General features: G+C 37.3%; 1 protein-coding gene across 1 annotated transcript in view; it reads right to left on the bottom strand.

Annotated features, from left to right (window-relative positions):
- Positions 1–3372: 3372 nt before the first annotated feature.
- Positions 3373–22570, bottom strand: part of CWC27 (CWC27 spliceosome associated cyclophilin) — a 95627-nt gene continuing 76429 nt past the window's right edge. Inside the window, exons 13-14 of the mRNA XM_005429298.3 lie at positions 20894–20997; positions 3373–3784 (exon numbers count right to left, since the gene is read on the bottom strand). Of these exons, the coding sequence (XP_005429355.1) occupies positions 3622–3784; positions 20894–20997 (267 nt within the window). The 3' untranslated portion in view covers positions 3373–3621. The remainder of the gene's footprint in view (positions 3785–20893; positions 20998–22570) is intronic.

Raw genomic sequence — 22570 nt, forward strand, 5'->3', positions numbered from 1 at the left:
GACGAAAGCAGACAACATCGCTGTGTAGTTATTTTAACCATTATAGTTCAGACACTCTGTTGGGGAAAGCAGACAGTATGGGAAAAACCTCTTCCCAAATCTGCTCATGCTGGAAGCCATTAGCTAAGGGAAAGCCACATAATGTGGCAGTGCAGATTACACCCCTAGCAGCCCAGGCATAGTGGCTATTTGACAGAAATAAACCAGGCTCTGTTGTACTTCAGGGTTTTTTCAGCTCCAAAGCAAAAAGGGCACATTGTGCTAGTTGTTGGCATCACCGACAGCATTTGAGGCAAGCCTTTAAGCTCTTCTCAAGGATCTTGCAATTAGCAGATGTGGCCTAGAAGAATCTTATCTACTCAAAACCCAGCTGGTTTGGAAATGAAAATGTTGACTTTACCAACATAATGGTATCTGCAAGGTTGAAAACCTTTTCCCCTACCCTTTCCTTCTTTTCAGCTATGAAAGTCACATTCCCTCTTGCTAAATGAAAGGCTCCATTAATGTTTATATTAAAAGAAAGGCAGGTTTGACTGGAGGGACTGTCTCACAGAACATCTGCCAACACTGGCCCACTATGTTGGTAGCAAAGCTGATGTATTGAAATTGCAGTTTAGCTGCCACTAAATACTGGTAGACCTTTGGTAGATCAAAATTCAGTCATAGCCTGGGCTTATATGATTTTTAGCTTCATGTAATGAGTATTCAAAAATGCAGGTGGTGATGGTGGGGAAGTAGAGCATATCCAGCAATTTTAAACCCTGACTTGTCTACAGAAATTACTACATATCAGCACTGTGGTTTGCATCTTCAAGCTGGGCAATCTGTGCTCATAATTAGCATTTTTATGAAGTAAAGCTTCACAAGCAGCTATTAAGACACTACTTTTTTTATTGGTAGTGCATAGACAAATGTGCCTAGCTGTATGTCACAACTATGTAGAGATTATGTTCATGTTTATACAGGCAGGTGAGGTGGTGGCCATAAGGGTGGAACATGGGAGATGCTTAATAAAGATTTAAGAAAATATAATCATTCAAAAATCTCATTACCATAGAACAAATTCTTTCTTCAGTCACAAAACCAACTGTTCCTTCAGTTTTCAGCCACTAACCTAGCTCAATATGACTTTCACAGAGAGGGAGACACTGGCCCACATTGTATTTCCCACTTGATTTTCAGAATTGACAAATAAAAGGTGTAATTCTGAGCACACACATTTCACAGTCTATAAAAAGAACACTGCAATGCTGTACCACTCAACATTTTATGTAATTACAGCAATGCCACATGATGAATGAAATAGGTTTGAGTTAAAATGATTCTGCTAGTCTGGAGCATGGGGAACTGGCAGGATTGTTACTGGCAGAATAACAGGGAGTTACCTGTGACACTGCAAACTACTTGTTTCAGACAAGTGTCATCATTTAAACTTCTTTCTGTGAGGTTCTTACTCCTTGGTGTTGACTTTACCTGACTTTTATGAAAATGTACTTCTGACATAAGCTTTTGTTAACTTTGCTCCAAATGTCTCCTAAATGAAATACAGAACTACTTCTGCTTCAGTGAAATGAATAAAATTTAGACACCTTAGCCCATTTCTAGTCAACTTCATCAATTTCTCAGTTGACTAGTTGTGATAATCTTTCAATGCACACTTAACAAGAAAATGTCAACATTGTCAACATAGTTACTCTCTTGTTCTTGTCAAGTTACCAGTCCTGTGCAAGGTCCAGAATTTTCAAACCTCTTCCAACTGAGCAGAGTCCTAAACCTCAAGCTGAGTTTCCTTTTTGGGCTTCTCTAGTGCTTAAAACTGGGAATCATCTGTTACGGCTTACTCAGAGCTGATGCAGGTAGTTGGCAAAAATATTCAGCTAAGAAGGGTGTTAGTCAGCTTGTCCATTTATTGACTCATGCATCCTACTTTAGCTTGCAGGAAAAATACATTATTTGAACATTTTTTTATTCCAGGGGCAATAACTGTCCTGGAATTTGATTCTCAAGGTTTTTTTCAGATCTACTCCTCACTTTTCCCCATGTTCACCACCTTTGCCTCCTTCCCATCTCCACCAGAATGGGGGTTTGATATCCTCATTTCCTGTAATGACTGATTTAAAATCTTCTTCACAAACAAAGCAATGAATAGAGGTAACAGCATGTGACATTAGATGTTCTTCACTTTGCCAGCAGCAGCCCGACAGAAATGACTTAATGATTAAAAACCTTTGACTCACTAGTTTGTGAATGGCCATGTTAAGGAATGTAACCCCTCTTAACTTCTTTACACCATGACACAGTATAATTCACTCAGCCTAAGAGGAGGATAATGACAGCTTTATACAGGATCTCACTTCACACCTCCAAGTTTTCTCCTTATCTCAAAGGTTGCACTGTGCATTTAAGCAATAGTCTGTATTAATCTAACCTCTGATATTTGGGCCATATTAACCCACCAATGCAGGTTTATGTACCTCACACCTCAAACCCTATCAAGAAATTTGGCAGTGGCAGCTTGATAAGGACACCATACCTTACTGAACTTGTTCTAAAAACAACATCAGCAAAAACACTCTCTGGTGGCACTCTTTAATGACCTTGTTCTCTCTTCTTTAGTTATTGGCTATTTGGATAATTCATGTTCCTGTGGCACCAGAATCACTGTAAAGGAGCAATGAAAATTCCTGTTTATCTATAAAAATATTAACATCCAGGGTTGTAGTCTATAAACTGGAAGCTTGAACTCAATTGAGTTCAATTTTAGATGACAGAGTAATTGTTTAAAGCAGGGTTATGTTTTTAATGAGACTGATCATATTTCATTTGTTTCTATACTGTACTAATTAACAAACCAATCTTCATTACCTGCCACTTTACAGTGAAAATTCTACAAAAGGGATCTTTCTGGTATTGCATCAAGTGGTTTAAGCAACGATTACAGCATATCCAGATTCTCTTTTTTTATTCATGTGGTATGGATAGTGAAATAACACATCTAAAATGTATTATACCAGCTTCCCAAGATGGGATCTGTACTGGAATGCGTATTTCAAAAGAAGGAAGCAATAGCCAGATTCTCAAACAAACTTAGCTTGTTTCACGAAAGCTGTGACCATTCTGAAAAGTACTGCATCATCTTAATTCTGCGTCAGAATGGTTCAGGCAGGTAAAGGTTTACCTGTCTTTTAGAGAACAACAGAAATAATGAAAATTTTACTTTTAAAAAATCTTAAAAGCCTGCAGATGGGGTTTCCATGTTCTAACCTGACCCTCACTTAGACAAATTCCCATTCATTATGTTGGAAACTTTTTGGTTACCATATTTTGATTAAACAAAGATTTTGACTACTGTAATTAAAACATAGACAAAAGTCAAGTCAGTTTTTTATTAAATACATAATTCTAAAAACCTTTAGAGAGATTGGATAATGAATGCAGTGAGAGCACTTGACCGTACAACTTAAGAAACAGATGATAGCTCTGCTTCAAAACTGCACAACAGGTTCTTGAGAGATTCCTTTTCACACTTGTCCAGTGGTATTTTTAGGATCAGCTTACAAAAGAGCCAGTGCTTTATTGCAGTCACTTTCCAAAGCAGCTCTGGCTAACTTTACACTCCTTTTATCTCCTTTCCTTTTTTTCTCTCATTATCTTCTTGCTTTCTTCTCTTCTCCTCTTAGTTACAGGATTCCGTGGATCATAGATCTCAAAAGTATCTTCATCCTGCATGCTTGCATCTTTCACCTTTCTGCTTCTGTCTTCAAACTGAAGCACATGTGACATCCTACAAAAAACCAAACTCCATCTCAGTGAAAGAATGGAAGCTACAATTTGTAATTATGATATTCATGGTAAGACTTCTGATTTATTTTTGGTCATAGCAAAAAAGAACTGACCTGGGTTTCTTTTGTTGGTGGGTTTGTTTTTTTAATTTCTTAAAGACCCTTATATTGTAAGGTGATAATTTTGTAAAGACTTCTTTTGAAAAATACAGCTAAATACAGATAGAGTTTTCTCTGGATTTTATTACACATACTAAATTCTGTTTTCTTGTATTTTTCTATTTAGCCTACCTTCCAACATATACGGCAAATTTTTCCCAGCACCAGGGAGTGTTTCTCAAGTTTTCCTATTAGTCACTTTAGACACCTTTCACCAGGGTGGAGGGTTTTACAAAAGTGGGGAAGAGTTTACATGGAAAATGCTTGAAGTAGGTACACAGAAGATCAAAAGGGGAATGCTTCATGTCCTGCTGCTTCACATTAACTTGGTTCAGATCATGCTTTTTAATTCTCAGAACACCAGACTAAACAAATGCCTTGTTCAATTCAATGTTTTTCCTACTGTTCATTAGATATTTCCTAACTTCAGCAAATTTCCAGTAATCTGAAAACATCTCTGTTACATAATGGAAAAGTGGTGCATGTGAACCTCAGGAGGTTCAACAAGGCCAGGTACTAGATCTTACAGCTGGGCAGCTGCTGATAACAACACATGCTGGAAGAGGAAAGGATTGAAGCAGCTCTGCCAAGAGGAACTTACAGGTGCTGGTGGGTGAGAGGCAGGACATGACCCAGCCATGGGCACTCCCAGCCCAGAGAGCCACACGTGTCCTGGGCTGCATCCAGAGCAGTGTGGGCAGCAGGGCCAGGGAGGGGATTCTGCCCCTCTGCTCTGCTCTGCTGAGACCCCACCTGCAGGGCTGCATCAGCTCTGGGCTCCCAGCACAGGAAGGACATATGGACCTGTTGGAACACATCCAGAGGAGGCCACCAAGATGATCAGAGGGATGGAGCAGCACTCCTGTGAGGACAGGCTGAGAGTTGGGACTGTTCAGCCTGGAGAAGAGAAGGCTCTCAGGAGATCTTATTGCAGTACACAACAGGACTTACTAGGACTGATGGCGACAGATCCTTTAGTAAGACCTGTATTTACAGGACAAAGGGTAAAGCTTTTAAACCAAAAGAGCCCATATTAAGATGATATCAGGAAGACATTTTTAAGACAAGGGTGGTGAAACACTAGAACAGGTTGCCCAGAGACATGGTAAATTATTTTTTCAGGGCAAACTCATATATCTAGGCAAAACCCACACTTAACCTTTGGATTCTGTGTGATCGATTTCAAAAATGTCTTTGACTTCGATAGGAAAACTTAAGAACTATACTGATCTGAATCTAAGCATATCAATCTCTATAGCATGTCTTTGTAACAGTCTACACGACAGAAAATCCAGGAAAACAAGCAAGTTTCAAAAGGAAAGTTTTGTGGCCAATGAAGCACTGCTTAATTGGTCTCTTGCAACATGTACAACATTCTGAACTAAACAGTTTTCAAAGAGCTTTAGTGCAAATCTCCATACATAAAGAAAGGGAGGGAGAAGCAGCTCAGTTATTGTAGATTACAATACAGTACTATTAAAGAAACCAGAAAAAAATCAAAGCTATAGACCATATGTGAGCTGCTTGAATGCTTAGAAAATTCCTAAAAACAAAAATTGAGAATTTTCATCACAACTGATTCTTGACATATGTGTTTCATAAATACTTAAAGAGTTGTTTCCAGTGTAAGAAACTTAGGTAGTTTATAACCCTGTCCACACTACTAACACCCAAACTTGTTTATTTAGTCATCTCTACAATTCAGAATAATATAATGTACCATCAAAGTGACTCATGGGTGCATATTTGTAGTTTAATTATAAAAACATTGTCTCACAGTGGAGGGACTGAAGTAATTTATTTTAGCTAACATGCTTTCTGCATTTGTCATATTCTTCTCAACTTATTAAAGATGAGTACACATATCAAATCCCTCTGTCCTAGTATGAATAAAGTACAGGCCTAAGAGATGGAGTCATTCCTCGGTGCATGGTTTTAAAGTGTGTTATGGGAGTGTAAGTAGAAGTGTAGTCACACTTAGTCCTTTCATGAACTCAGGTTTTCCAAGAATACTATAGCACACGACATAACCTGAAGGATACAACTAACAGGAATTAAAATCAAATGCATCTCTAATTCTTGGATCAGGCCATACAGTGCCCCAAGTAATTTGCAAATTACATGCAGTAGATTCAGACTAAGCAATATTTACTTCTCCCCAAGACCTGAAAGAAGTCATAGTCTCTGACTCTTATTCATAACTTTCCACTAAGACACTCCCAGCTGTGATTAAAAATAAGCCAATATTAAGAAACTTTTTGATATTCCCAGAATCAATTTTAGATGCAGCATCTCAGAGGTAAAGCAAAATAAACACATGCTGCAGTGGAGATTTTAAGAAATATTTTCCTTCTGTGACCTTAAATTTATTTTTGCAAGTCACTCATCTTCCCAAGTAGACCTGTTCTGCACCTATATGAATGGTGAATCACAGTGAATACTGTTCTTCAAAAGCAATTAATTTTTTTAAAGGAACATAGGAAGCATTTAATAATTATTTCTATATTAAGCATTTGAATTTAAATTAATCTTACTCAAGTTCCTCTAACTGAAGTTTGCCTTTGCATAATTTTCCGAGTGCAGAGTTAGGGTGTAGTTCCAAATACAAGTTTCATAAGACTTTTCCTTGTTCAATTTATAACTCTCTTCCCTTCTGCATGCTCCTGGGTGCAGCGAGGAGCTGGCTGCCCAGTCATGTTTCTGCAGTCACTGTGCTGAAACAGTAACTTTATCTCTGTGCCTCTGGTCTTCAGGAACCCACTAACTTCTGCTTATCACTGATTGTTGACAGCTCATTTTATATAAAACAGATATTCAATTTTAAAGTCCACTTTTCTTCAAAATTTAAAGGATAAGAAGTAGTCAGTTCTACCAAGCAAAACTCAAAAGAAAAAAAACCCTCAATTTTGCAGCTCAGTTTTTTTGCTAAAAGGTCGTAAAATAAAATCGCTTGCCAAAACTGATTACTCTGGGTTTGAAGTACTCTGGTAGTTATGCAAGTTGTTGTTCTTCCTAAATAGAAGACACAATCACAAGATTTCTGTTAAGATGCTCATCATCTTAACAGAAATGAACGAGCAATCTTTGCACAGATTTATTGGTGAAGAGGTTGATTTTTACCCTGACCAGATGACAGCATCTTACAAGTTGACCGTGGTCCTATCCCATGTAATGGGGGGAAGCTGCTCTGCGTTTCTTTCCTTTCATGTTCCTAAACAACACTCAGTAGTTGGCTCTCTTCTGTATTCCAAAAATGGAATGTCTTAAAACTTTAGATTGAAATACACAAATTAATTTAAGACAGTTTCAGAGACAGCACGGGATTTCAAAGGTACAATGATACTCTTGTGGCCTAGTGATATTTTGAGGTCAGTGAACAGATCAGGCTCTTTTGAACTACTCTAGTTAGACCGTACTTGTAAGAAAAGATATGATACACTGTAACCTCTCTGCTTTTGAGATGTGTGAGCCATGCACTGGATCTGAACCATATGCCAGCTGCTGACAGCTGGTAGTCATGTTAAGTGTAGCATAAAAAGAAGTCCTGTGGTCCAAAAGCTTTGGCCTTTCCAGAAGTCCTTTTGGGAGAAACTGAAGCGGCAATCAGTGAACTGAGTAATTTTGAATCTTGGCAAGAGTAAGGAAGCACTATGCCTTTGCTCTACAGATAAAGCTGAAACCTCCAGGTACACTCATGCATCAGTGATGTTTATACTAAGTGAAATGAAAGTGCAAAGCTGTATTGCCTAAGACCACACTTGTTTTTCAAACTGATATAGCTGTTGCTTGCTACCACCTGCCTACTGCCCCCTTTGACTTTCCTTGCACAGATGGCCCTGCAGAGCAAACTTCCTGGTGCCTGGAGGAAAATCTGGGACATTATCCTGCACTCAACTACATCAGCATTTTAAACAGTAAATCATCAACAAGTGTGAGCAAAAGTTACATCCTGTCAACTCTGTTGTAAGGGTAGTAGCTTCTGGCAGAGCAGCAGTAAATTCTTAAACAGGTGCCTGCACTTTGGAGGTGCCTGCATAAAAAATTGCAGTTGGTGCCATACTCCTTTTTACACTAAATGCATAAAAAATAAATAAAGCAACTAATCATGTTGCTATAAAATGTAGAGTATCATAATTTTGAACATTATGGCTGTGTTTTATGATAGTTATTGGCTCTTTTCATCAGGTTGCCTAAAATGAATGCAGAAGGATTAAGTATCTGTGTCAAGAAATTCAGTTGTATTGTATAGGCTGTCTAAAAAAATGGGACCAATATGAACTACAATTACTAGCAGTACCATTTGTTTCTGAGTTGAACACTGACTGCAAGTAACAGCCTTCCTATTTTCTCAATTTCACAATGCATCCCATATTTAAAACCAAAACAATGACAGGTACTCAAGCACTACCGCTTTCTGTAAATTATACTCTACTTAATGCTAATTTTCCTTCAAATACAGTAAATATTGAAGTGTAAGCAAAAATCATTAATCTAGGAAACATTCTAGCACTTTTCTTCCACCATCCTCAAGATACCTAGGCAGTGGACAGAAAAGTAATTCAAGTGAACAGATGAGAAAACAGATGAGAATCCACAGATCAAAGCAAAGGAGATCTCTCTCCCAAGGAAAAAAAAAATAGGCTTTTCTGGAAGAATGAACTCACTGGCAGTCTCTCTGCTCCCAGCAGAGTAGTGGGTGGCACAGGAAGAAGAGAGACATTTGAGAAAGACCAAGAGACAGTTAAGAGACTACAAAAAAAACTGAGGAAGGGAAAGACTAAAAAAAAATACGAATGAGAAACAAAAAGAGAAAGACTTATCAAAATGTAAATCAAGTGAAGAAAATTTTAAAATGACAATTAAAAAGAAGTATGAATTTTGAATCAAGGCAAGACAACAAGACTATGAAAAAGGCAAAAAGAATGTCAAGGCCATAAAACAAAGGGAATTTTGAAGAAGGAAATACATTACAAACATCTAATCTTTTTCCATTTTTTAAAAAATGTTTTGAATTGAGTTGCTACAAGCAAAATAAGCCTCTTGGATCAGACTGCTGTCATTATTCCTTGCAAAAGTGTGTCCAAGAGCTTTACAAATAGTTTTGTAAACACAATGCAGCAGAAGAGAGGGAGTATGTTTGTGTCTGTAATGAAATCTGCAACTTTCACTAAGTGCTGTGTCACACAACTCTTGTAAGCAAATTTTGTAGCTTCTATTTGCCCTATCTCAACATCCAAATTTGTTTTCCTTCTTGTGTAACATAACCCATCATCTCTCTTTCCATGCAAAGTAGTTTTGTAATCCAAGTTTCTCTCCTTTATCATTAAAAGAAAATAGAAAGAAAAACAATTTTTTACCAAGTACTCGAAGTAGTTTTTAATTCTTACAGCAGTGCAGGTTAATATATTAAGTATCATGATAGACCCAGTCTCAAAGATGGATTAATCTCTTTAATTATCACTGTTTCACACAGCCACTTCTGTCTCAAAAAAGGTGTTTCAGAAAACAATTTCCTTAAGTATTGTTTGTCTCATCAACTCATAATACTGGAGCTGTGCTAAATTACCTACAAAAGCCTGTATCCCTTTGTAGCTCTTGGTATTTAAGCCTTACACTGCATCACACATTTCCAGCATGCCTAGTTTGCCAAACCAGGTGTGATTTCACTTTAAGCAAGTTAATAATCAGAGAACCATAGAAACACTGAAGTTGGGAAGGACCTTTTGGATCAAAAAATTTGACCGTTGATCCAGCACTGCCAAGCCCACTAAACTATGTCCTGAAGTGCCACATCTACATGCCTTTTAAATACCTCCAGGGATGGAGCCACTTCCCTGGGCAGCCTGTTCCTATGCCTGACAACCTTTGTGGTAAAGAAAACTTCCCCCAATATCCAATCTAAACCTCCCCTGGCACACCTTAAGGCTCTTGCCCTATCACTTGTTAACTGGGAGAAGAGACTGATTCACACAATACTTTCTAGGAATAATGTCTTGTCCTAAGTTTCTGCTGTGATTTTTACCACTTAGAGATTTCACTCTTTCTTTTTTTCAGTACTTGTTTTCATCATTCCACATTCCTTGTTTCTTTTTCCTCATCTCCCTTCCTAATCATGGGATATCTAGCACCCTTTTTTAATGCTTTCATAACGCCCTGTATTTTTCATGTTAATTGACTTGATATTTAAAAAGAGAAATACAATTTGCTATTCCGATCTAGCAAAATCCAAAGAATTAGTTATTCCATGAAAGTTTTAAATGCTAAAAAATGCCTAGAAGAGTAGTGAGAAAATAGTTATAAATACAGCTATGCACCATGTTGCAAACGTTAAGTATTCATATAAAACACTTACTACTTTATAAGCAGTTCCTACTAATCTATGTTAGTGATTATGACAGATTTTACACAGAAATTTAAAATTTTACTATTGCTATAAACACCGCCTCACCCTGCACTCTCCTGAGGTTAATTGCAAGACCCAGAAGAGTCTATTATAGTTTTCAATATTTTAGCTTTCAGCTGTTTGTGCTGATTTTGATGGGGGTAGAGTTAGCTTTCTTCACAGTGGCTGATGTGGGGCTGTGCTTTAGATTTGTGCTGAACACAGGATCGATGATATCGCGATGTTTTTGTTATTGCTGAGCAGGGCTCACACAGAGCCAAGGCCTTTTCTGCTTCTCCTACTGCACTGGTGGTCTGGGAGGGGATTGGGGGTGCCTGGGAGGCTGGGAGGAGACACAGCCAGGACAGGTGACCCCAGCTGACTAAAGGGATATTCCAGACCATGTGGCATCAAGCTCAGTAAATAAAATGGGGGGAAGAAGAAGGAAAGGGAGATGTTTGTAGTGATGGCGTTTGTCTTCCCTGCTGTCATGCAGAATGGGGCCCTGCTGTCCTGGAGATAGCTGAACACCTGCCTGCCCAGGGGAAGTGGGGAATTAATTCCTTGTTTCACTCTGCCTGTGTGTGGGGCTTTTGCTTTCCCTGTTAAACAGTGTGTATCTCAACCCATGAGTTTTTCAGGTTTCACCCTTCCGATTCACCCTGCTGGTGGGGCAGTGAGCGAGCAGCTGCCTGGGGCTTGGCTGACGGCTGCGTTAAGCCACGACAACAATGGAGGTATTACTGCTGCTCTTGCACAAAGCAAGAATGTCCCCAGTGTTAAGCAAGTAAAAGATGAAAACATGCTTTAAAAACATCATTTAAAAATATTATACAAAGTCAGCCCATACACTTCTGGTAACTTTAACTAGTCCTTTGATTTTGTATATTACAGTTACTGGAGGATTGAAAATTGGCTTAACCTCTTCAGAATAACCAGCAAGTTTTGGATCCTCCACAGACTGAAGAATTAATTGCTTATAACTGCTCTTTGTGTTGGCCTATAGAGTTAAATGATGAGAACAGAACTTCTGCAGATATTTCTAATATAATACTTTCTGAGATAGTTTATTTAAACTGTAATATGCTTAGTTTTATCACAAAATAATCACTGCCAAAATTAGAAAAAGAAACTAATAGTTTCACTAACCATGGGACCTCCAGCTTAAAAGGAACACCAAAGATACCAGTTTTGCAAAGCTAACAACAAAGAAACCTAATCTTGGTGAAGACTAATATAGTATTGTATCCTTAGATTGCTCAAGATAGTACTAAAAATCTTTTTCTCTTGAAAGAATATTTAACTGTAAGTAACCTTCTAAGAGAAGGGGAAATCACCTTAACTATGAAAAAGCTCACCTTATTTGTAATAAACTGTAGGAAAATGTGATGACTTTTCATAGTATCAGGAGAGCTATGTTAAACTACGACTTACTTTTTTCAAGCAATAAATATTTTTCTGAATGAAATTCAATTATCCTATCTTGAGTTATCCTATGCTATCTTGATATTGCTTCTGTTCTATAACAATTAATATGTATAATATATTTACGCTACATCCTTGACCCCTTCACAAAAATGTTAAGTAGTTTGATGTGATAAGATGGATGCTTTAAATAGACAACTGCTCCTGGTAGAGTAGACTGGCATGGAAGAGTAAAATGCGAATTCCAGACAGCACACCAGTACAGAAAAGCTCTAGATAGTGTTTACTACAAGGACATGGGAGCCACCATGGCGGAACAGACCAGTGATCCATCCATTCTAGCATCCTGTCTCTGGCAATAGCTTGTGCAACATCTGATACTCTGAAGTCAGTCAGCAAATCACCACCCCAAGTTAATGCAAGCAGTCAGGCATTATTGTATCAACACAGCACAGAGCTGAAGTGAAAAGAAAGGAGAGGAGAGTATTTCTAGCACAAAAATACTCAGATTTTCAAAACATTCAGACTTCTCTGAACACTCTCCCTTTTCTTTTGCCCTTCCCTCTCTCATTCTGAATATATCAAAATCCTTACTTCTTAGATTTGTCATTCAATGCGATGAAGTTGGGGTGCTTGGAAAGGTGTGTAAATAAGCAGGAAGCTTAAGCCAGGCTAATAAGATTTAGAAGATTATTTCTTCATTCTTCACTAGATTTTCTGGCAATAAAAAAGATCAGATTTCCAGACAGTAAATCTAACACTAGATATCCCTTAACTGAAGCATGGATCATCTCTGAATTTAAGTCAAACAGTAGTCAAAATTCACATGCCTAGTCCAAATAAGCTCAGATACAGGGAATTAGCAAAAAATAAACAAGCAAAAACTGCCACTTTAAATGCTCTGAGTTTCTCAGACATGCTGAACAGCTACAGGCAATCAATATACAACGTCAGCAGAAGAACAATTTATTAATTTGAATTACTGACTGAAGCAGTGGGGTAGGGGGTGGCATTTACAAATCAAGCAAGGTCTGACCACATTCTAGAAGTACAGGGGTGAAGGTGGAGACAAAACTGGAGGAAAAAAAGAAAGATTTACAGCAGAAGGAATTTTTTTTCTTCCTTTAAAGGTTAGTGGCAGTACTAAAACCCAAACAAACGCTTATTTTTTTGCCAAACAGAAAAGAAATCTCTCTTTCCAATGTGTTTCTAATACAGACCTCTGGCATTCATTTATCCTTTGTAACAATCAAGTAAGTATTTTGTCAACTGTTAAAAAATGTAGTTGAGTAAATCAATGGCCTTAGCAGGAGAGACCTAATATAGAGCCAGTTTTTCCAGACTAGTGAAGGAACGCTGGCTCAAGTCTGGATGGGAGGAGGGGAGCAAACATGGCTTTAATCCATCTTTGTGCCTCACTGGCATAAATTACAGCAGCACTTTTTCTGTCATTCCCCAAGCTAGCATCAGCATGTAAAACAGACTGCAGCTTAGTTTTCAGGGGTTTTCTGTGTTTGTCAGTTAAGCTTCTGCAACTGAAGCTGCAAAGACTGGTGCTAATCTTGAGGAAGCTTTATTTTATAACCCTAAATTTGAGGTTTTGTAGGAAAGAAAAATCTGCATTTTACAAAATGTATATTAAACAAGGTTTATAAAAGAAATATAACCAATATTTTAGGTGTCTATCCTGAAGAACTTCACTCTGAAAATTTCAATAGTATATGCTGCAGTAAATAGGAAATCCTGGAAATAAAAAATGGAACACATTACCAAATGTATATGGATTAAACACTAACAGTGTGCATTGTGATTTAGTTCTTATTAGAATTAAATCTTGTAATATAAAAACAGTCTGGCTAACTTCAGCATTTACAGATTCTAAAATTACTATTTTAAGTAAAAAATACCCCAGCCCAAACCAATTCTAGCCTATACTCTACAACAGACATTGAAAAGTGATGCCTTGATACTGTTTTAAGACCCAAATTGCTCTGTTACAAAACCTTTTACTGTGAGAATACAAGGTAAGTAAAATATTGTGTGTTTCCACTCCTAATTGTGCCATATTTTTCATGAAAGCAATCATAAATCTTCTGAAAGGAAACTTCCTTGTATTATGAACAAAAATATTTCTTAAAGAAGATAGAGGACACAACTGTTGATGGTGGATAGAGAATACCTTCATTTAATATACAGATTTATTTTCTGTTTGTTCTAACAAAAAATGAAACTATCTCTACAAACTGGGTAAAAAATTATATACTCAAATTGCAATTATTGTCCTGGCAAAAAGAACTCAGCATTAGCACCCAATGGTCCCACAATATTTTAGTGGCCCCAGTGACAGTTTTCTGAAATTCAGAATTGTGAACAGATTACAGTATTTGACTCATGTAAGCCAGGCTGTACTTTAAATGATTAGCACTGAACTTCTGTGAGTTTTTTGTCTACAGAACCAATAAATTAATAAAACCAGACCTATTTCCTTCAATTTCTGCTAAAATCAGGTGATCTGATCTATGTAAAGCATCACTGTGCAGATCAAGATATTTTATGACCAAGAAGAAGGTATGTTTAAAAGCTTTCTAAGACACATGAGATTTCAACAGTGCCTTTAAAGTATGCATGTCATTACATTCATTTGAACTGGTTTTAATCCTCATTATCTTACAGGGTTTTTTTTACAAATAACTTAGAGGTCAATAGTTTTTTACAAATAACTTAGAGGACAACACTAGTAATTACACAATATGGACATGAAGCCATCCATTAAGCAAGACATGAAATATCTTTTTGTTTAAAATAGAAGACCTTGATTGTCACACAGTTTTCACAACCACCTTTTGTACAAATTTGAAGGTATTTTCAGGTATTGACTTTTTCATTTTGATTTCAAAAAAAGTCTATTTTTCCTATACCTCAAATTAACCAACAAAGACACAACAAAGGTTAGTAATCAGAAGAATTTTAGACTGAAAAGCCATGTGAAAAACTACCACCTCATTCCAAATTCCCATTTTGCTCATTTTTCTTGTCCCACAGTATATCTGAAAGCTGAATGGATTTATGTTATTTCAAATAAAAAGAAAAACCAAGTTTCAGAGTCTAGACATACTTAAAAAAAAACTTAAGTGACTTATTTACATTTATTGCTTAGTTACAGCTGTGACAGAACTCCACAGGGAAGGAAAAAGCTGATCTCTTCTAAAGATTAAGAAGTTTTATGTTTCACATGTAACACCTTACATTCCACCCAGGAAACACTGCAGTGGTTCAGTTATGAAGCACTGGCATCACGCACTATTAATTAAATGAACTATGTAGCATGCTGGCAGTCTCAGTCAAATTCTGAAAGGCTGCAGAGTGCATTACTGAGAGCAGGTAAAGGCCAGTGATGAGATCTGAATCCTGAAGAAGAAATCCTAAATTTCTAGCCAGGTGCAGAGTGAAGGAAAAATTACTGGGCTTCACTGTAACACAAACTCTAAAATCAACTGGGGGTCTACTTGCAGCCCTGACTTGTGAACTGATGGGAATAATAACAGACCAAATCCTTCTACTGAGGATGATACAGATTTTGGCTGATTCCCTGGTGGCAGCAATTTTAATGCACTTCACATAATCATGTCCATCTGGTAAAGAACAACTTTCACATATTAATATTTCAGTTTCTACACTGAATATTGAAGGTCCAACAGAATGAATCTGGCATCTTCCATGAAGTCAAAACTGAAGAAGTAACAATTAAAACCGTATTTATCAGAACTCAGATTATCAGCATGGAAATAGTTTTCAAGCAGGAACAGAATATTGCCTCAATGCAATGTTCATATTATAGAATCATGGAATGGTGTGGGTTGAAAGGGACCTTTAAAGGTCACCCAGTCCAACCCCACTGCCACCCCTCTGGGCAACCTCTTCTAGTGCCTCTACCCTCTGAGTAAAGAATTTCTTCCTAGCATCTAATTTAAATCCTCAATTTAAAATCATCACCCCTCATCCTGTCCCTACCTGCCCAAGTAAAAAGTCACTCTCTCTCCTTCTTTTAATCACCCTTTAATTACTGAAATATCTACCACAATAAGGTCTCCAGAGCCTTCTCTTGCCTAGCCTGAACAAACCCAGCTCTCTCAGCCTTTTCTCACAGGACAGCTATTCCAGATATCATTTTTGCATTCCTTCTCTGGACCAGCTCACAAGAGTCCCCGTCCTTCCTGTGCTGGCAGCCCAGAGCTGATGCAGCACTGCAGGTGGGCTCTCAGCAGAGCAGAGCAGAGGGGCAGAATCCCCTCCCTGGCCCTGCTGCCCACACTGCTCTGGATGCAGGCCAGGGCACGTGTGGCTCTCTGGGCTGGGAGTGCCATGGCTGGGTCATGTCCAGCCTCTCACCCACCAGCACCCCCAAGCCCTTCTGGGCAGGGCTGTCCCCAGTCTGCGCCCTTGTCTGGGATTGTCCTGGCCCAGATGCATCACCTTGGCCTTTTTGAACTTTACAAGGTTCACAAGAACCTACTTCTCAAGGCTGTCTTGGTGCCTCTGGACGGCATCCCATCTTTCTGCAGCGCCACCTGCACTGCTCAGCCTCCTGTCACTGCAGATGTACTGAGGGTGCACTTGGTCCCACTGCCTCTGTCACTGATAAAGACTCAAGCAGTGAATGAATGGGGATGTGTTTTCAATCAATCCAAAAAATAACCCATCATGATTTTCTAACCTATGTGTCTTCCGTGTATTATAAAGTTCTGTAAACTTGACTGGTTTTGTGTGCAATGTATGGTATTTAAGTGGTATGCAGTGATGATCATTTTGATTTTTCAGTTACTTGACACAGACAATTAAGATTTAAGTTCAAGAATGTTGAGGAATACTGAAGTTGATTCCTGAACCTTTTTGTGCATTTTATCTGTGAGAATGTATAAATAATAGAGATCCTACATAGATATATGCTAAACTGACTTGGCAACCAGGTGAGTTTTCAAAAAGCAATGTGGCGGCTTCCTTACCACAAAAAATTCCACCAACTCAAAAGTTGTCATAGCACTAGATAGACTTCAGTATTCCAGTAAATTTTGAAGTTTCAGGAAGCCTCCACTTGTTTTAAAAGATCAGAGGGAGAAGAGTTAAGTCCAGATTTTTGTTAAGGACATGACATGTATTTTTACAGCAGAGAATCTCTTCCTTCCACAAAAACCAATATTCCATATAGGAAAGTGTAGATATATTTCCTACATTTCACAAGCATGTAAGATTCCTAAAAATTCAGCTGGAGACCCCTGTTCTTAGGAGTAGACAGCCATAGTTTAATGTCAAAGTGAAAACCTTAATATGGTAATGGTTGGTTAGTTCATTTCCACCTATGACTATACTGGTGAAGAATATAATTACAGAACATATGTATAATATGAAGTTTTGAATGTTTATTGGAGTATTCAGAATTCATGTGATTTTGGCAAAAAAGAGTAGCAGTATGAAAAGTGGGATACAATTTAAAAAGAGCAATGGCTAAATTCCAATAAGAGTGATCAACAGTATGGGTACAGGACAGAACTCAGCTGCCATTCAATAGGAAAGGATTTGTGGCTTAGAAAGGAATGAAAACCAGGTATGAAAAACAGCAACAAAAAAAGTAATCCTTCCACTCAACACAGACAGACTTAGCTGAGTGCTGTATCTAGTCTCAGATTTCACATCTTGAAAGAAGCACTTGGAACTCTCAGAATTACTTGATCGAAGGGTGTTTTACAGTACTAAGTATCACTCTTATCCTATTTGAAGAGGAATATTTTGCACAGATTAAGTAAAACAATTTTTGAATGCCCTTGACTGCATCAGAATTTTTTTTTATCCCATTGCTGGATTCTCTCTATGAAAAATATTTTGTCACGTTCACAGGATCTCCATCATTAGTTTCATTATCTGCAGTTGCTGTAACATCCTTCTGGAATGAAAGCTGTGTTTGACTACAACTGCAACTATTAGTTATTATCATCAGAACTCTGAAGTGTCAGTACTATCGGAATGAGTATCACATGCATGCAACTATATGTGTTACAGTAAGTCCTACGCAAGATGAGTAGCAGCAGAGTTCTGAATAAGTGTAGCCTGTGCAGTATTTTCTCATTCAAATTCAGGCCTATCAAGTAATCAAAGTGGCAAGTATCAAGTAGATTCCAGTTGGGTCTTCTGTTGTGACATATTTGGTTTCCATAATAGTCTCTAAGCAAATGACACCTCACTGCCACATGATTCGCTTCACCTACATTTTTGGGAAAAGTCTTCTTGGTTAAGATTCTAAGCCAAGAATGTAACTGAGTTCTGACAGATAATCTCTACCTACCTCTGCAGCACTTTATACAATCTTTAAGAAAAAAGAATATAGCAATGCATCTGAGTCCTTCTTACTTGGATTGTAAGCAAATAATGAACCACTAGTGATCAAATAGTACTGAGAACATCTAACAAATCATTAAGAGGAAAGTACAAGTACTAGTTGTCAACATGAAGCCAGAAGGAAAATAATGGTTGGAAGAACTCAGATCAAGAATGTCTTTCTAAGGTACCCAGATGCTGTAAAATTGTGTCCACTTACTTATTGTCAGGCATTTTTATTCTTTGATCCCTTCTTTGAGCAGATACCATGTTTATGATGGTATTTTTGAATTCTGTAAGGGAAATTGGATTTTGATTGCTGCAGACAAATACAAATAATCATTCTCACAGAGTAGTAGAGGCTGCAATAAAATGTCTCAGCAAAGATTCTGATATTCCACATTAAAACTTAGTCTTATGCATTTCTCTTCAGCATTCCTCACAACATTTCCTCAGATGTGTTCTTAGACAGTAAAGTCTGGTAATAATTATCAAACACCATACACACTGTTTACAATAGAGTCATATTTCTTCCTTTTTTATTGCATAAAAAGTAGAATGCTGCTGAAAAGTGCCCAAACGTCTGCTATGTGCCATGCCAATACAGCAGCTCAGCCAAATATGCAGAGAGAAGTTTGCCAAACAAAAGAAAACATAACAAATTGGTAATGGTTTCTATCTTGACAGAGAATGAAAATTATACCTCAATGTGTGGCCACTCATGGATACATAAAAATGTCTTAGAGGCAATCATTTTACTTCAGATAACATACCCTGACAGTAGAGCAAAGCATACTGGCAGGCTTTCCCTTCCCATAAAAACAGCAACCATGACCTACCAAATGGTCTGGAGGAAGCACGTTGTTTGTGTGTGTACCATATATGCATATGCCATACACTAATTGTATTTCATAAAAATCAGATAAAGTGAAGTTACTGTCTTTTGAGAAGTAGATCCAAATTAAGAAAGAATTTTAAAATGTAAAGTCACTATAGTTAGCTCAAATATTCCTATACAATAAAGGTACTGAAAATGCAAACACTTAATCTAAAATATGCAATTTAGTTTTCCAAGTGCTTCACATAATAATTAATAGCTTTCAGAAGATTTTATTGCTTTTTTAACGTTGCCTATAGCCAACGTGTGCAACATACATTTTACAATTTGCTTGGCCTCAAAGTCAATTATTTGAAAACAGACTGCCTCATCTGTCTGTAAAGTTAACATGAACACTTACTGCTGAGCTGCAAAATTAATGATATTAATTATTAATCTATTATGTAGTTTCATATAATTTTAAGTATTTTTTAGTGCAATTCTGAATGTAGTACTGTTTCTGAACAAAAATATAACTTCATAACATATTCATAAATTATCTTCTTAATTCAGTAGGACTAACAGTGGATAGCATTGCTGATGATTTAAGTATCAGTAGTTACTCAGAAAGAAATAGGAAAGATATGTTTGAACTCTATAAAAACTCTATTGAACTCTATTTAAAAGACTGGTCAACTTACTGTGACAAGAAAATATTTGACGTGAAAATCAAGTTCATAAAATGTTCATTAAAAGGCCAGATAAAAGAATCATGTAGTGGATATGGGAGGTTTAGACCAGATATTTGGAAGTATTTCTAAAGAGGGTAGTCAAACACTGGATCAGGCTTCCTAGAAAGGAGATCAATGCCCCCAGCCTGTCAGTGTTCAAGAGGCAATTGGACAATGCCCTTAACAACAGAGCTTTTGGTCAGCCCTGAAGCTGTCAGGCAGCTGGACAGATGATGGTTGCAGGCCCCTTCCAAATGAAATAACTGCTCTATAATTCTTGGAGGACTTAAAAGTGCTTTGGTAGCTCAGAAGGATCTCAAAATATCAGTGAAATCCAAGGATCTTGAAATTTATATTGCATATTATCTCTCACGCTCAAAGAGCCTGAGGTAGGAAAAGACGTAATGAAGGAAGAAAACTCTGTTTGAAGAGGCAACAAAATAATTTTAAATCATCTCATATATAGAAATACTGGTTGTCTTAAAACATTTGCCAGGAACTTTGTTAAAGTTTCTATTTTGTTGGTAATTTTGCTGTAGCCCAAACAGCTTATGTGCACAACTATGAAAAAAAACTGTAGGCAGAGACAGCCTATTTTGTTGGACCAGCTGTAGTGTTTGCCTTATAAATGGAGATGGACAGATCCTTACAAAACTTTTTTGCTAGGATTTCTTTTCTTTTTTCCAGGTATTTTATGCATTTTTGCATTATGCCTACTTTTATGAGCATTTAACTGCATGCAGCCTAGAGCTTCAAGATCACACTTCAAATCATATTTATTTTTATCCCCTTGACTACCTAAGGTGGGTAGTTTGTATCAAAGATGAATATGAGACAACAGGGTACAAACTGAGTCCTTGACTGGGAGGCATTAAGTCAGTAACTTCTGCAGTGCTTTATCAACTTCAGTAATATCCTATTGCCTTGGGGTCAACCTACACTTCAGATGAGTCAGACTATCTTAATCTCATCCATAATTTACAAATACTTACCACGCTCAACACACAGTTTTAGAAAGATTTAAAACTACAGAATGCTAAATATCATCTGGTCTCATGATGTATTTTTCAGAGTGCTAAACCAGTACCTTTTAGCTGACTCCTAATGGAGCAGCTGCCTTCACATTTGGTGTTTTCTGCTTCTCAAATTTATGCATACCAGTGTGACTATGTTAGTACAGAAGGATTTGTATTGGTAATCACAGAAATCTGAAGGAAAAAAAACTCACCATCCCTCGTCATTATCTATGTCAGGTTCGGACAGCTCATTTTCAGGAGTTTCTTCAATTGCCTGGGTTAACTTTGTTTTAAATCGGTCTAATAATGCCAGTGTCTGAAATTAAACACATGGTTTTAGAGAAACTGTATATTTCTACACACCAACAGGCATATACAACATTTTTATTATTTTGAGGAAAAGTACAATGAGAATGATGTTTCATATGAATTTGGAAGAAACACTTTAGAGAGGCAAGTGAGAGAGCAAGAGGTGATGGCAGGTGCGAGAGTGGGACTGCAAGGAAAGCCCTGAGTGAGTGAGTGGGCAGGCAATGCTGAGGCAACAAGAAAAGCCTGTCAGGTGTGAAAAAGCACTTCTCTCACCATCTAGTGAAATAAAAAGGAATATTTAAGGAACAAATACTTGTAGCTACCTAGAGAATAAAACAGCTGATTAAATAACACTGTCGACAGTGAATTTTACTTTTTGGACATGCTACTGTCCTCTTTTAAAGTAATCTACTGTATAAATTACAAACCATTCAAGCCTTGAAGACCCAGTTTAACTGATACTTACATACTTTCTGTTGATGATCTTTTAAATTATGTGTGGACATTGAAAAAACTCAATGTTTTTCTCTAAAAAAAAGAACCAGCTTAAATAATTCTGCAGATACAGGTTCTTATGCTGCATATATATAGCTCATACTCATTTAAATCTGCTGTTTTATTCTCAAATGGACATTGCCTGATCTTTCAGGGACAATGAAGCCACCAAATCTCAGATGACACCTGAAGGTCATACCATAGTTCTTGTTTCTGATCATCTCAAATGGGAGTTTGATTACACAAGTCATATGTCAGAGCCTTGTGATGGTGGGGGGGGCTCTTCAAAAAAAGGCAAAGAGCTTATGAATAATTTGCACAGCCCATAGTTTTTGATTTTTTTTTTTTTTCTTTTTTTTTTTGATATTTGAGACATTCCTGAAAAGAAAGCATCAGGGAGTAAGTGCCTAACTGAATTTATGTGGCAGCCTACATTTGATTTGTAGGTGATAGGTTGGCAACCTATGTTGTAAAACACCTCTGTATGGCTATGTAGTTTTGTTTGGTCAAGTTTTTCAAATTTAAAAGAATAAAAACTAAACAAGAATAGAAAACAGAAATAGGAAATACCAGAAGTGTTCACTGGAATCAAATTTCCTTCTGGGAGCAATCTTAACTTGAGGAGTTTCCTGGCTTTTGAATTCTTTCAAAAACATATTTTAGCACTGCCAAGGGCAGATTTTGGAGGACTTTTTTTGCATTTACTTTCTTTATTTTTTGTCTATTATTCTGTTTAAGGTGAGAAAGAGGAAAGTTTTGAGGATATTTGGGCTTGCAAATCAGTCTAGTTCGATAGCTTTCCATACTATTGTAAACAAACACTGTACTTGCAACACCTGAGACAGCAAATCTTTGCTGAGGTCATCAGAAGGAAACAAACTTAAACTGACCCTTTTAATATGAAACTGTGACCAAAAAAAGCCACATTCCTTGTGTCTTGTCTAATTTTCTCTGTTGACAGCATTCCTGTGAATAGACCTGATGACAGAAATAATTCTGAAATATCTACGTAGGCCATTTTTTGCAGTGAGTCACTAGATGCTATACTGTGCTTTGAATAACTTTATAATTTTTCCCTTGCT

Source organism: Geospiza fortis, unplaced genomic scaffold (genome assembly GCF_000277835.1).
Source record: "Geospiza fortis unplaced genomic scaffold, GeoFor_1.0 scaffold397, whole genome shotgun sequence".
Lineage (NCBI taxonomy): Eukaryota > Metazoa > Chordata > Aves > Passeriformes > Thraupidae > Geospiza > Geospiza fortis.